Below are 17,022 nucleotides of genomic sequence, written 5' to 3' on the forward strand. Positions count from 1 at the left end.
TCATAGATCAATCCCCTTGCTAAAGAGTATAAGGTTAGGCTCTGTCGTACGATGGTGCATAAAATAGCGGATTTACAAGCACACGACGCGTTGCGTATGCAATGCGGCATGAGCTTGTAGATCGTCTCTTTTCGACATACAACATTCGAGTGAGGTATAAAACGGGCTTAGTCCTTTTATGAGGTTTGAGAGGCTTCATGCCATAAAGCTACATGCCAATTGATAATTTACTGCCGTACAAGTTGAAATATAGTTGTAAATAAGAGAATATATGCCAGTGGACACAAAGGTTAAGTGATATGAAATCAACAATTTTGTATCAGATTGTTTAAATATCACAATATTCAGTGTTTTTTTTTTAAAGAGTGGAAAATAAATTAGATAATAAAACTTATATATACATAATACTGTACATCACATCACACCTGTGGTAGACATGTTTTCCAGCAATACCACATATTATAAATACAGGCCAGCTTGGCTACTAATGGCAGCCACACGACCTAACTACCATGTTTCTATATTTCTTCAGGATAACGTTGGAGCTATCGTCAAAGTAAAGTACAGATATTGCGTTCAACTTGGTTGGGGCACAGCAGGGCTTTGGCACGTTATCAGGAAACATTAGATGAACCTATGAATAAAAACAGAAGGAGATAAGGGATTATGATAACAGCAACTTTTTAATAAAAAATAAATAAAACACTTTTTATCATTTTATCGTCTAATCAGGCTTTTGGGAACGTCCCAGACAGTTTTTGAGTTGCTTGATTCAGTATTTAGATACTTGATATTCATTTGATCAGACACACCCCCTTCCTATACAAACCCATTGTAACTTCAAACTCCATTTTAACCATCATAGATTCAATGAAAACACCCGCCCTTTTTTCTGGGGACTTCTGACGCCCTCCTAATACGTGAGCTGGCCGTGTTTGTCCACTACCTTTTTTTCATTTATTTTTAATAATTATTTGGGGAAATGAAAAACAATTAAAAAATGATTAAAAATAAATGCAAAAAGTTATTTAAAAAAAAACAGCCTGCTCACGTATTAGGAGGGCAGTATGAGTCACCAGAACCAAGAATGGGTGTTATTGATGAATTTATCGTGGTTAAAATGGAGTTTGAAGTTACAATGGGTTTGTATAGGAAGCGCCTCCTTCTCCTCCTGTCTGAGAAAATGAATATCAAATATCTAAATACTGAATCAACCAACTTAAAAACTGTCTGAGTGTTCACATAAGACTGATTAGACGATAGAATTACCAAAAGTTATTTTGAAAGTGAAATATCCCTTTAATTACACAAGTCATTTCAAACAAGACTTTCGAGAAATCCCACGCTTCACCTCACCGCCACTGACGATCTACATCAAACCCTGGTGTTCAGTGATTACGCTAGAGGGCGCTCTTCGCCAATGTATGAATGGTGCTAGGTTGCTAGGAGACGGATACAACCTGAAATGACGTCATCCCAAATGTGTTTTCTCCGTCCGGCTCAATGTTATCAGATTAAAAAAATAATAATAATACATTTATCTTGGATTCTTTTCCAAGATTGCGTTTTTGGTAAAAAATAAATACGCTTTTTTTCTACAGACCCTAACTAAGGAGCGCATCATCGCGGATACAACTTTTCTTTTCCGGGAGAAAGAATAGACTGGTATATTCCTGTTGTCGGTGAAAATGAAGTAAAACACTGGAACCCCTAGAACCCCGTAAAGAGTAAGACCCCTGGAGGTCCTCGGACTCCACTTTGAGAACCGCTGCTTTATTTCATAGTACGACTGCGTCGTGCACCGAAAACAGCCAATATACAGGCTCATAACTCGTTGTGATGCAACACATTGTGAGCTTGTAGATCGGCACTTTCTTCAGTACGGCTCTGTCATATGACAAAGTATTAAGTCATACGTTAAGTTAAAATGATCAGAACAGTAGCGTCACTATTCTTGTAACACAACAACATTCTAAAATGAAACCAGACAGAATATTGTAGCTAATGAATACTTACCAGGGTTTGGACAATTGCATGATTTGTTGCATTCATATGTGCATTGAGTGGAAAAGAGCATTCCCCATCACAGTAAAAAGCTGCATAGCCTTCAGGTGCAATAATCCAGTCCTTTGAAAACAAGCCAAAGGAAAGACAATTATGTAGGTTTTCCGTGTTTCCCTTGTATAGACTCTAGACTGTATTGTTTACCATACAGTCTGCTTGATGATATGATCATTGCAATGTGATCAATGTTAGAACTTCAAGTTCAAATGTATTTTTCTTATATAGTTATAATACAGTCAGTATTATATATATTTTTTATCGTATCTGTAAACCAGTGGTGTAAAGTAGCCAAGTACATTTACTTTACTTAAGTACTGTACTTAAATATTGAACTGTCATTAATATACCTTTGAGTTGTTATGTGGAAATAAGAAAAAAAAAGTCCCCCCCCCTTCTGTGTGATGACATCATCACGGTGTACTTTGCAATACAAACCCCAAAATCAATCCTCCAGTTCTAGGCAACAAAGAAGATGGGGGGACTTTTTTATTATTTCCACATAACAACTCAAAGGTATATTAATGACATAGTTCAATATTGAAAATGGGTGGTTCTCTCCTTTAAGTACAATTTTGAGGTATTTGTACTTTACTCGAGTATTTCCAATTTCCAATACTTTTACTCCACTACATCTCAGATCCAAATATTGTATTTTTACTCCAATACATTTGAAAACTTTAGTTACTAGTTAGTTAATATTGTAAATTGATTATAATTACAAAACATACATTAACTGCTTCAATCCTATATACATTTTGGCCATTTGAAAATAACCGATATACAAGCTCACAATGCACCGTGATGCGACGCATTGTGAGCTTGTAGATCTGCTATTTTCAAAAGATGCTTATACATTTAAAAACGTGAAATGGGACATTCTGCATAATGAGTACTTTTACTTTTGGTACTTTAAGTAGTAATAGTAGTTTTATTTTGGTCTTGTGGTAAATTAATACAATACAGTACAGTTATTGTTTTTCCTTTCATAGGGGAAAAAAAAGAATCACGTAGTAAGTACATTTTGATACCAATACTTTTGTACTTTTACTCGAGTACATTTTGAATTCCGGACTTTTTACTTTTTACAAAGAGTATTTTCTACATTGCAGTATTGATACGTTTACTAAAACAACTAAAACATTTGAGTACTTTTTACACCACTGCTTTTTGTCATTCCCGGCCTGGACCAGGCCGGCCATTAGGAAAAAAAATAAAATAAAATGTCGGCCTTCGTTCCATTTTGGGGGCTGGGTGGCCAACAAAGTAAATCGTCATTGTCGGGCAGAAACCTCGTATCTCCAAGTTTCAAATGTATTTATTTTTTCGCAAAGCAAAGCCCTGCTACATCATATAAGGCTGTTGCACAAAAGTAGTGAAAACAGCAGATCTACAAGCACACAACGCCTTGCGGTGCGAGGCGTTGTGTGCTTGTAGATCGGCTGTTTTCACTAGTTTAAATCATTTTTAAAATGATAAATACAAAACAAACGTTTTTGGACATACAAGGTTTCCACCCGACAGCGACGAAATATAACTCATGTACAGTAATTGGCCCACACTGGCTTGTCACTTGTCATGATCTGAAATGGCAAATCTTTGAGTAGCAGCAGCGCTATAGAGAGAGATCTCTCTCTATAGCGCGCAATGAGGGCCTCTACAACTCTTTTTCCCGGGCTGAATCAGGGGCCCAGCACGTCCCTGCTATTGGGTAAATTGTCTGTAGTATCAACAGTAGGCGTTGGTCCCTTTGGGTGCCACCCACCAATAGCAGTTTACGAGGCACCTAAATCAGTTCAGTGTGTTCTGTATGTCTCTGGCATTGTTGAAAAGATAAATGTTCCACTATCCAGTTCATGTTGGATACATGCCTGTCTGATAAACCCAGGGGAAACTGGTGTTCTTGAAAGTGACCCCTCTCCCATTTTCAACCATTTTCTTCCAAAACCACACAGCTTAATCTAATCTCAGGAATGTCACAGCCCACAAATTCCAGCTGTATGATGATTGCCAGACCCCAAGGTATCAATAATTAAGGTATAACACAACTATACCTATGCACAGGGGAGGTGTTTTGGCAGCTTACAGTCCTTCAAGGATAATTTAACCATTCTTCTTTTTCACTTTATTCTGAAGGAACAGCAGTAACTGCAGTCAGACCACATTTCACCACATATACCAGGGCCAGACATTAGGAAGTGGACTCCATAGGGTTAAAAAATATATTTTGGCGTCATAAAGATTTTACACTTGGTTACGTGCTGACGATAGCTGATCTACAAGCTCACAACGCTTCGCGCTGAGATACCGTTGTGAGATCTGCTATTTTCAGAGCGCAACAGCACAACCAAACACACAATTACTTTATTCTACTGTTCTACTGGATCTCTTCTCCACTAGTCCTTCCCTAACATTTCTATTTTTATTTGTTGACAAAATTGTCGATAAATATATTTTGTCCTAGTTTTAGTCATCTTACCTCGTCATAGTTTTAGTCAACGAATTTAACACCGGTTCAAAGGAAGTACAGTGTTTCTTACCTGCCAACCCAAATCTCGAAAGCTGACATAAAGTTCATGCTTCTTGCAGGCTTGCTTCTGTTCACTTGCGTTGTGATCTTAAAAATGAAAAGGTAAAGATTATAACTTGACAAGAATCTCTTGAAAGAAGCCTGAAAAGTCTGAATGCGAAGAACCACACCGTAAGCTTGCCATGATTTTGCACTTCAGAAGAATAATCTACCCACCTCCACTTTTGGGTGCACGAGATGATTCCTGTTGACCGCCAGATTTGTTGCGATTGTGATTCTTTTTTTTCCCACCAGCGGCTCTGACAGAGCGAAGCAACACCTCGCTGGCCTTGAAGAATGCAACCAGGAACGGCTGTTTGGACTGCGGTCCATTTCGTCCCACAATCCCCGCAGACTTCATATTGATACTCCGGCCTTTAAAAAGAACGGGTAAAAACGACGGATTAATACATTTTGTCTATTATTCTATTCTATCTATTATTAAGGTATGAACTTTTTTTTGTGTGCAAATGGCAAGACCAATACAAGCCGTAATCTTGATTCGTATTTGGTCAGTTTGATTCCCTTGATACTGTATATCAGATGTTCAGCCTCTTTTTAACTCTTTGAGTGCCAGCGCCCTCTAGGGGCCAAAGAATGCCAGCGCATCTCTCATAGGCGAGCGCTTTAGCTTCCAGGACTTCAGCTTCCAGGACCTGACGTGCTCACGTTCATGCACGGCATGGAAATGTCCCGGATGAAGATGCTAACAGAATGGCTATTCCCATTTTGTCATCTAAAAGATCATTTTTGGGCGATTTCGCCGTAAATAAACCTCGCGCCGCTTCCCTAAAACACAAAAAAGAGATATAAGCCTTTAAAGATGCGGTCTTTCATTGGATTAGGCGGAGATTGGCGATTGCGTTCGCAAATTACGGCCGGCCGGGACGTTGTTAGCTTTCGGCTAGTAGCTACAAAAATCAAGCCAGGCTTCAGAAGGCCTCTTATCATTTTATTCATTTAATTAAATAAAGCCGAACTACTCTGGGATCGGCACACTCGTGTACTCATCGGAAGCGGCGCCGAACATCGGGTGAACATTGGGGAGCTCAAAAATGTATTTTAAACCATTTTTAATGGAATATATCGTCGGACAGAGTAGAACGGCTAGCTGGCTAGCGGCTAGCGAGCCAGGACCACCCACGACTCTACAAGCAGCTCGGGGTAAGTGAATTAATAAAAAAAAGATTGTATTGGATTGAAATAAAGCCGAACTAGTTCGGGATCGGCACCAGATGAGTTAAGTTGATGAACTATGTGCCTTTGTGTAATCCTCGTAGTAAAATATAGTTTGCAATTATACTGAAAGTGCAGTATAGAGCACCAATCTCAGTGTTTGCTTATAAGTTATATGGCAAGAAAGGAGAAAAAAAAGTCTGCTTTTATCTGAAGGTCTGAGGTTGGCAGGTATGGTCAGTGTGACAGAAACAAAACAGCACATAATGAAACATTTCTACATTGAGGGGTCCTCTATGCCAGGGGTTCTCAACCAGTGGGTCGGGACCCCCAGGGGCATCCCCCACATGATTTGTAAATATTTTTGAAAATAGACAATCTACAAGCCCACAACACAGTTTGTAGATCGTCTGTTTTCAAAAATGTCGAGATGTTGTGAGCGTTGTGTGCTTGGAGATCGGCTATTTTCACAATATCTATCTGTGGAACTGAGTCAAACTAAATGTAATGCCTACAATTCCAAGTGCTTCACAGGGGTGGGGTCACCCCAGTTCAAATATGATTATCTTGGGGGGTTACTGCCTGAAAAGGTTGAGAACAACTGCGCTATGCTGCACTTTCCCCCATGGAGGAACTCCCCATGGATGAACTTTCCAACTGTTTCTAAAAAAAAAAAAGTTCTGGTATGGTTATACCAGGGGTCTTTAACGTTTTCAGGCCAAGGACCTCTTAGTCGAAAGAGAGATGAAGCAGGGACCCCCCACAACCCATAGATACCATATAGTTTCATTGTTTGACAGCACAATCATCAGTGTATTTTGGATTCATGTAAATTTGTGTTTCCAGATATTTAACCACTGGAACCGTCAATACTTAATAAACTTGACCTATCACTCTGTACTTAGTCTGCTCTTTTTCCCCTCTACGCCAAACCTCTTTGCCGAAAATAGCCGATCTCTGCGAGGCGTTGTGAGCTTGTAGATCTGCTATTTCTGGCTGAAGTTCTCAGAATATGGACTATAGGGTTCAAGTGGTTAATAACAGGAGAAACAAAGCTTCTATCACACAAAGATGGGACCCCCTGTAGTAACTCTGAGGACCCCATAGGGGTCCCGGACCCCCTGTTGAAGACCCCTGTGTCATACTTATGATGTTAAAATTGTCAGAATGAAAAAAGGCAGGCACAACTTGCCATCTAGAGTCTCCACACAGAGCTGCAGGCCGTTGTTCTGCTGTGGGTTCATCACCCAGTGGTTACTGGTGGCTGTGATGTCAAAAGCCAACCAACCACCGTCAGATGCACGAACCTTTTTGGAATCAAGCAGGAAGGTCTCTGCATCTCTGTTGGTGAAATAGAATAATAATAACTGCATTAAGTAACATTAAGTAACAGTAAAACAAATATATCTATCTCCAGAACAATGGACTGATTAAGCTCAACCATACTGGCTTGATATAAGGTAAGGATGATCAAGAATGGTAAGGATGTAAACAGACAAAATGTATTTTTATTGTCCCTTTGATGCAGTGCCAATTAAATTGATAAACCTCTGGAGTTTGACTCTGGAACAAATGAAAAGGGTCTGTTCAAGTGTTCATGCAACTTAATTTCGCAAGAGCTTTCAAAGGGTACAAAGAGAGAGAGAGAGAGAGAGAGAGAGAACATGTGCTTCTTTTGGGTCTTGGAGACAGACAAATATTCCAGAGGCCCCGACCTGCCATAATGGAAAATGTAAACAAAGAATAATTTGACTGATCATTGATGGATGCTTCAGCCCCTTACCCTATAACCTAATCTCAAGATGTGCTTTGACAAAATGAGAGGATTTTATTGTTTGTTTCACTCCTATTTTCCTTTTATTTTGAAACTAACATTCCAACATTCCCATATTCCTGCCTTTGACTAAAGACTTTTTGGTTAGATTGATTACAGTCTGTTTTCACAACAGCCGGCACAAGATAAAACTAATGCTAGATATTATTTATGCGCGCTATGTAGGCATGTATTTATATAGGATGTGACAAAGTTATGTTTTCTCTGCCATGCATGTGAAATCATGTAAGTATAGCGGAGGTGTTGAGTAGTTTAACACCCCGCTATATTAATGCTCCTCTGAGGGAAGGCTACAGAATAGGGTGTTGAATTGTGAAGAACACACTGTGTGAACATTATTTATTTAAACCTTTATTTGCACAGGCTGACACGCTATATATTATGCACTGAACCCATGTACATACATATGCAAGTTTGCCCTGTGTACAAGAACAAATTGATAAATTGATAGCATTGAAATTATTACACCATAAAATACAACGATAAATACCATTTTATATGTACTCTTCAAACGTACTCTATTGGAGCTCACCTTTATCAAGCACGTCTAGCTCTTAACCTAACTATAACTGCATGTTTACTGGAGGCCAGGACGTATGTGAGGAGACCATGAGATCAATTTAGAGATGAGAACAATCAGCAATCATCTGACAGTGAGGAATGTATTTAAACTGATTAATTACTGATTAATTAAGAGAGAGGTGTTGAGAGTGTCGCATCTGTGTGCACCAATGTTTTAAATCTTTAACCACATACATTAAGCCCAATACACTTTATTGTGCGACGATTAGCAAAAATAACCAATCTACAAGCTCACAACGTGTTGCATCGCAATGTGTTTTGAGCTTGTGGAGTGGCTTTTTTTCACTATATCTGAAAATCTTGAAAAAATATATATTGTACTATTTGGAAATGCTTGGAAGATTTGCTTGAAGTATGTGATTAAGCAGGGTCTTATCAATGTCATTATCCTGTTTTTTTCTGGCACATGATGCACAGGCTAGGCTCGCAGAATACATCACACAAACACAAGGAATGGCCTTACTTTAAACCCTTCTCAGGATGTTTGAGGTAATCTCTCTTAAAGCAATACTGCCTTAAACATGTCATATTTAGAATAAACACAGAAGCACCTCAGAGAAGGTGGACTAAGAAAGGGGAGAACCCCAAACCACGTTCCTGTTTTACACAAAAGAGCCCAGGTTGTGTTTGAGGTGACTATAGACCCCAATTTATGCTGGAACGGGCACGTACCTTTTTGGCGAAGCCCGAACTGGCGAACAGGGGAAATGTCCCCTACCGTAGCGATCTGGCGAAAGAAAAAGGGAAAAAAAAACCTTCTGCATATTTTTCGTCTTTTTCGTTTAATCCTTCTGGACAGGGCGTTTATCGTGCGCTTGCCCAGGCCTTACGGCCTGGGCATAAATATAACGATTGCATTCACCACGGCCACTCGCGCCTGCGGCGCTCGGGGGCGAAGAGCAGGACCAAGGTCCGCTGGCCTTCGCGCCGCTTGCAGTGTCGTGGACAATCGAGCGGCTCCGCCTGGAGCTGCGGCGTCATTTACAATAACGCCACGGGCAACAGGCGAGACCAATGCGCAAGCACTCAATAACTACGAAAAATGCCTTAAAACAGAGCCATGTTTAAGACAATAAAACGATTCGCCAGATCGCTACGGTAGGGGACATTTCCCCTGTTCGCCAGTTCGGGCTTCGCCAGATCAGGACTTTCCCGCTGGAACGCCTACTGAGTGGCAAAAAACTACTTTCTGGCCTTGACAGCCCATACATCCAAACAGAAAACTCTGATTGCGTTAAACAACGTTAAACTCACTTTGCCATTCACTTTGACACTCCATTTGCCACTCACTTTATGCATGCGCATACCTATAGTGAGACAGTCCAACAGATATGTAGTGCACAGCCACACACCTCCAATTACGTAGAGTTAGATATCAGTTAATACCATCTACTGTAGAGGATCAACACCATGCCTAGGTGCAAACAAGCCACAGTAGACATTCTAGTCTAGCATCCTTTGTGCCCCTCTCATTTAACCTCATGAACACTGTGTCCCTAGTGGCAAGCATTCAGTGAGAATAGCAGATCTACAAGCTAATGGCTCATCACACACTCTGACCTGGTTGAAGATGGGCTATTTTCGGCGAAGAGATTTCCTGCAACTACTGTAAATATTTATGACGGTTATACACAGGCCTACTGTACAGGCAGAGCAGCCTGGACAGGCTCTTGACTCACAGGCTGGAACACAGCACACAAGGTTCATGCATTCAACATAGTAAAGAAAACAATAGAATAGTAAGTATTGAAGTATTTATCATCACTGTCAGGCAGAAACCTTGTATCTCCGAGTTTCAAATGTGTACGTTTTTTTTTCGTAAAGTAAAGCCCTGCTTCACCATACAAGACTGTCAGTGAAAGACAACCTATCTACAAGCACACAACGCCTCACACCGCGAGGCGTTGTGTGCTTGTAGATCGGCTATTTCCACTAGTTTCATCATTTTAAAAATTATAAATACAAGACGGACGGTTTTGGACATACAAGGTTTCCAGTGATGATGTGATCATATATTGTTCATTTTGTGTGGCTGCTCTAATGCCTATGATGCGTTTTGTTTTTGTCGTGTCCGGGCCTGGAGTGTGAAGGTAAACATAAACCCTACAGTATGTGTATGTCGGTCTGTGCAGCAAGTGAATCAAACTTTTTATTTGTACCGGTAGATAAAATTACCATTCTCCTTTAGCAGATAGCTAGAGCCAGTCATGACGGGGGTGGGGGAGATATGGGTGTAATAAACTGCAGTGAATAAGCAGATTATATCACTGAATTTGAGAGGAGGAGGAAATGTCCCCTGGAATCACCAAAACAATATGTACTGTCAGGATAACACTGTCTTCATTGATAAATACTGTAGATATGGGTTTTAAAGGGCTGTTCCATCAGTAACATTGTCCACTCAAGGAACTGAAGGCTTAAGCAATATAGTTGATTTACTGTGTACTAGCCCCAAAACGTATTGTTAGTTAATATTAACCTTCTTCAAAATTAAATAAGTCACCTTCATAAATGATGACTGTAAGTGACAAACAAGACATCATAAATGTATATACTTTAATCTGTGATGTTGTATGATGTACAATGATGTAAGTGTATTAGAGATTTGGAGAGATAGTACAACTATAATTTAAAAAAGCTAAGCTAGTATTATAAATACCGGTAGGTTAATTGAACAATGGTCACTATTCGACCATAAATGACAAATTGGGCTTTATATGTTCATAAACATTGAGTGGACTATATGCCCTAATGATGAATGTGTAAATTCTTCAATTTGAGTGGTGTTCCCCTTTAAGATGGGAGAGTTCATTGACTAGGAGCTCTTCAAAGCCCAGGAGGACCATATCTCCCCTTCAATCACCCACACACATATTTGGCAAGCAAATGTGGGCCCTGTTTTAAGTAGCCCCCAGTGTATTCAACTATGTCATGGCTCAAACTTCCGGAATATTGTTAACAGAGGCAGGTGGTGGACATAAGAGTTTGCCCTGGGAGCGCCCTGGGAGGCCCCTAATGGGCCCCCATTGCTTCTTCTGGGACACAGCCAGCCTGGCAGGCAGCACATGAAGAGTGATAGCTGATGGACCTTGGAAAGCTTCATAAGTGGTCAACTTGCTAATGGAGTTCTCTTTATCCGAGAACTATATTTGTAAGGGCATGGTGCGAATGAGGCAGAACAGAGTTGGACAATGGACAGTTTGCAGAGGAAGACAATTAGCTGCTAAATGATTATGCTTTTTTTCTCGTCTTTTCTTTTTTCTTTATGGTGAAGAAATGTTTTAAATTATTTATAAAATAAATAATACTGATATAGAGAGTTGAGCATCTATATTCAACGATTTGCGAGTGTAAACTGGATATTCTTTTATGTTCCGCCTGAGTGACTGTGTTAAGTGTTTTGCGGAGCCATGGGGTTTTTAGAAGTCTACTTTCAAAGCCTCCCTTTGTGTGACTGACAAAAGGTGCTGATCTTCAAACCATGATTTCTATAACGTATCCCAATAAGACATTTCAGCCCGCTTAGAATCCTCCAACTGTGACAGATAAAATTGAAATTGCATAAGAATGTCTGTCAGATAGAAAGGGCCATATTGACAATGCTGTCACACAGTATATTTTTTAGCACAAGAGTTGACATTTCATTCTGCTGAATAGAGTAACGTGTCTTACTTGTGTTGATATTCCTTGATGACTTGGTATATGGTAACCTTCAGTGTTATATTGTCATAGCGCACGTGACTGCGGTCCTTATAGATACGAAACTCGGCGGCAGTCACAGCCTCTCCATCTGGGATCTGAGTCAGATCAAAGCGGAATTCCTTGTAGTGTCTTCGGTGGTGAGAAAAATCCTTGTCTTTCTCCACTGAAAAGCGACAAAAACGTGATTAATATAACTTTGCGGACAATAAAAGCATACTGACCAAACGTATGAGTTGACTTCCTGCAGTACTTTGTGTTTGAGCGTGTGCACATGTGTGTGTGTGTGGGTGTGGGTGTGTATCATCTGTGTCAGTGCCTGTTGTTTGAACCAGAAAAGGTGTGCCAGTGTTGAGAAGGGATAATTTATCACATCTTCTTTTACATTCCGGGTCCAATCTAAACATTTTGACTCCCAACAAAAGCACTTTCCAGTCTATTAAATCATTGAACTGAATACAGGTAGCCACTTCCAGACAGACCCTCCACTGTGTGCCTCGCTGCATTCTGTAGCCATGATGAATGGGCTGTCAGTTTAGAAAAACAGGCTGATTTCAATTAAAAACACTTTGGTCTGCTCCTCAAGTGTGAGAGAAGACCAGACAGGCTTCTTTGACATCATTTTGAGTGACGACTCTGACCTCATTTCTGGACCTATATTGACCTCCTGTAGATTTTATACAAAGCAGCAACGGTGTCCAATAACTCATTCGTTTATGAACATTTATAAACGTATAAAATAATTTCCAACCCCACCCCCCAAAAAAAAAAAGAATCTTTACACAAAAGTTAAAAGTTTTCTCAGTACTATATTATCATTCAGTATGAGGCCTGAGATGAGTTGACTTTCTGACACGTCTACTGATACCATGCGATGCATTTTGCTGATAGTTTATCAAGAGTGAAAGTCTGTGGTTACTTAACACATGCAAGTCAGAGGTCATTGAGCGAGCTCCATTATATTAGCCATGGTCAGTAATCTGAAGCAGAAGTACAACTTTAAACATTAGCCTTGAGACTTCACTCACTCAGACTGCCTTCGTACTTGACGAGTTGCAGATTTTGGTTGGAACTGCACAGTAAAATCCTCCATTCTTACTTTAACTCAGAGAGTGTACAAATGTAACCTTCGTTCACATTCGTACACTCTGAGTTACAGATGGATAAATTCATCATTCATGTGGGTGTAAGCGATATTATTTTGTTAAAATAAGTGTTAAATAGCTCTATATGCTATAATAACTGCTGTATAATAGAGTGCTTGTTCAGTAATTGATCTCCGCATCTCTCTCCAGCTCTTCAGTAAACTGAACAAAATACATTTTCAGTTTGGGATACCAATTTCTTCCAATCAGGAGTGAGAACTCATACAGGAAGTGACAAAGCAAAAAACTTAATTGGAACACTATACCATTTAAGCTGGTTAATTGGATGCAATTCTTATTAAAGAGCTGGAGAGTCAGGGAGAACCATGTTATTGAACAAACACTATATATAGAACTGTAACTTTTTAACAACACGCTTTTTGTTTTAACCAGATAACATCCCTTACAGTACTTTTAACACAGGATTTTACTGCAAACAAGGATACATTGTTAATAAACCACTAATCTGCCGCGATCACTGCGGGCTTCTCAATAGGTTGCAGAGTTCACATTAATATGGAAAACATTCACATTGGAAACCTCTCTCGGTCACATTTGATTGTGCCGACTGTTTCAAGGTAGAAGTGAGTTCTCTGTGAACGCCGTGTCATGGAGAAGTTTATAAAACTGTTGAGGTCAGTAGTAATATTTGCCTGTACTGTAATGCAGACAGAGCTCCATTGAACACTTCACTGACAGTCCCCAAAATGAGAGCAGAGCTTTCAAGGCTGACAGTGTACATGCCCTGGTATAGCGCTAAGTGGAAACACATGGGCCCTGGGCCAAGGTGAGGGATTATACCTCCAAGCACCTCCACACAACATTCACTTCTACATGCATTGCTATATAGACCTAAGCCAACATTTTCTTTTTCTTGTAACATCCTTTGGCACATGGGGTCTTCAACGTTTTCAGGCCAAGGAAGGACCCCTTAGCTGAGAGAGAGATGATGCAGGGACCCCCACAACCATTTCATAGATTCCATATAGTTTCATCGTTTGACAGCACAATCATCAGTGTATTTTGGATTCATGTCAATTTGTGTTTTCAGATATTTAACCACTTAAATATCACCGTCCACTGTCAATACTAGTCTGCTCTTTTCCCCCTCTACACCAAAGCTCTTTGCCAAAAATAGCCGATCTATAAGCTCACAGCGCCTCGCAACACGAAGCGTTGTGAGCTTGTAGATCTGCTATTTTTGACTAAAGTTCTCAGAATATGGACGCTAGGGTTCAAGTGGTTAATATAAAAACGAAAGCGTTGTGAGCTTGTAGATCTGCTATTTTTGACTAAAGTTCTCCGAATATGGACGCTTTTTGTGTCATGTGAGGTACATGATGTTAAATTCCATGCATTTCCATTTTTGTACTCTCTCTCTCTGCCCGTTCAAGAACAAGAACTGCTATAATGCAATACAAATGATACCGCATTACACTTAGTGCCAAAGCCTATAGCCATCAGGAGCACAGGGAGAGAGAAAACACAGGCATCGTCCAATATCATTCCTCTTTTAACAACAGGAAATAATTAAGACCAATTTTCCCAAGGTCAGACAGTCATCTGATAAGTTCCTATGAGCAGCTGGGTCAGGGGTCATATAGCTACTGAAGAAACACTCATTCTACAATTCAGCTGTATTTTATAACAAGTGGCTGGGAAATAGTGGGGTCAAAAATGTGTTAGGCCTTATCGTATAGGCCTAAAACTGAACAGAAAATATGTCAAACTTTATGACCATCATCATGGCTAGTAAACATAGCATATAAAAATCGTATCAACAGTGTTCATGTAATTCTGAAAGTGTAGTCTACAAATGTAAGGTAAATGTTGGTACATTTTGATATACACTCTCAGAGTTACACATGCATGGGATTTATACTGTGCAAATGCATCATTGCAGACAGCCCCTTGGAAAACTCATCATTGTAGGCTACACTATAAAATGATGTTGCCTGTCAGTTGTTGACATAAAATTGAATAGCTTCTCTTTACTTATTATTGTAGATGTGGCCTAGGCCTACTCTCCCCCTGACAGAGTAGACTTCTAGAATAGGACCTACAGTAATGTGGATCCCATTCATTATATTTTTCTTAATTTATTAAAACAAATATTGAACCAACAATGATATAATCAAACTTTAGGCTCATCGACATATTGGCCTTAAGTCAAGAGCAAAGTTAATCATCACCATGACCTCGCCAACATGTGCAACTGTAGAAATATTAGGCCTACAAGATCATTAATTAGCCTAACACGAATTTATGGAATGAAACCATCATCATCTACCTGTAGGCCTAATGGGATCATGATAAATTTAGTCGAAAAAATCATAAAATAAACATCTTGTATTATGGCCTATCAAAAGTTGTTATAATACAAAAAATTTATAATAAAGCACACACCAAAAAAAAAAAAAGAAAGAAAAAAAGGGTGGAACTCAACTTACCTAAATTGACAAAACTCATGACCATATCGGCGTCATTGAGAAAGTTGGTGTCGTGCGACGTGGTGAGCGGGGTGCTCTGGCTGGTGAGGGGGGCCGCGCGGTAAGGTTGAGCCACACGGGAGTATCCGTGCGGAGCTTGGCTGTAGTAGGAGCCTTTGCGGGGCTTGTTGGAGCCGCCGCCGCTGTATCTCACCGACGTGCTCTGCTGCTGGAGAGCCTCGTCCTCCTCGATGGTCATGGCGTTGTACAGGTCGAGCATGAAGAGCGGCGCCGAGGACGCCTGCTTCCCGGGAGAGAAGGGCCTGGGACGGTGCGGCAAGCCCAGGATGGAGAGGATCTCTCTCTGGATCTCCCTGCGCTCGTGATTACGCAATCTCCTGTAAATAAAACTGGAGTGCACATGGTTGTCACTGAAGCCACAATGAGCGCAGTGTAGAAAACTCATGAAGCTGCAGAGAAGTCCAAACACAGCGCGGGTTGAATGTGTAAATGTCATGTTTAGGGTACGGGGGGGATGTTATAATAGAGCTCACTTTAGGGCGACGATCTCGGGTGTGTTGATCTACATGGCAAAGTTATGCAAATACAAATAAAATAAAAAAATACAAATTATTTTGTCGGCACAGAATCATATATTTCCCATGTTGTTGGCCAGACGCACCATAACTTTATGGTGTCATTCACGACCTCTGTATAGCCATCAACTGTGGAGTGGAGTTCCAAAGCCCTCTGTCTCCTGTCCTCTCTGGTCCTCCTCGGTGAAGTTCTCCTGTGCTCGTCAGCAGGCTACATCCAAAACCTCTGTCACATTTTGTATTTAATGGAAGCGGGACCTGTACTCCATCACCTTACTCCGATTGAAAAAACACACACGTAGGTACGCCCATAACGTCGAACAATCCCAAATTAATAAAATAAAAAAAGTGTTGAATCAAAAAACGCGTCAAAAAAAAAATCAATAGAAAATGGCACTGCATGGGAACATGCTTCGACTCGCAGGTTTTTATGGAGAATGTGTTGGGGCTACTTGCCCAATGAGTCCATCCCACACTGAACCGAGTTTTTTTTCTGCATCCACCTCTAGTGGCCGCAATAAAACTTAACTGACTCGAAGATGAATGTGGCAGCTCACATGTGTAAAAGGAGACACTTGAAATCTGAAACCGGTCTTAACGAGTGAAAGAATAATGACAGAGCCCTTTAATCACCTCAACGCAGGCCTATTGAACTTTAGGAAAGGTCTGGTCAGTACGCAATAGCCGACCAACAGGGATCTGAACTGACCTTTATTGACTATTGAAGTCCATGATCAATTTTGGACGTGTATTGAAATAATTAACAACAAAAGGGAGTGGAAATAGAATGGAGTCTATCTTTTTTTTTATGATCCATCTTGTAGTGATGGTGCCTATAGTAGCCTATTCATCTAACACCTGCCCTGTTGATCCCAAGCTGTCATAGTGGACCAAAATGTTTTCAAACTGGCTTCCTGGCTTTGTTGGCCAC

General features: G+C 40.3%; 2 protein-coding genes across 2 annotated transcripts in view; one reads left to right on the forward strand and one right to left on the reverse strand.

Annotated features, from left to right (window-relative positions):
- The window catches only part of fbxo9 (F-box protein 9), a 446,168-nt gene that overhangs the window by 323,237 nt on the left and 105,909 nt on the right, over positions 1–17,022 (forward strand). The gene's annotated exons all lie outside the window — the stretch shown is intronic.
- bmp5 (bone morphogenetic protein 5) lies at positions 485–16,012 on the reverse strand (the record flags this gene model as incomplete). The annotated part of the gene is made up of 7 exons (XM_080740753.1): positions 485–634; positions 2,017–2,127; positions 4,602–4,678; positions 4,808–4,998; positions 6,992–7,147; positions 11,895–12,087; positions 15,517–16,012. 7 exons carry the CDS (start codon positions 16,010–16,012, stop codon positions 485–487), a joined length of 1,374 nt encoding a protein of 457 aa, XP_080596879.1.

This window comes from Nannobrachium achirus (genome assembly GCF_963921795.1).
Source record: "Nannobrachium achirus genome assembly, chromosome: 13".
NCBI classification, from domain to species: Eukaryota; Metazoa; Chordata; class Actinopteri; order Myctophiformes; family Myctophidae; genus Nannobrachium; species Nannobrachium achirus.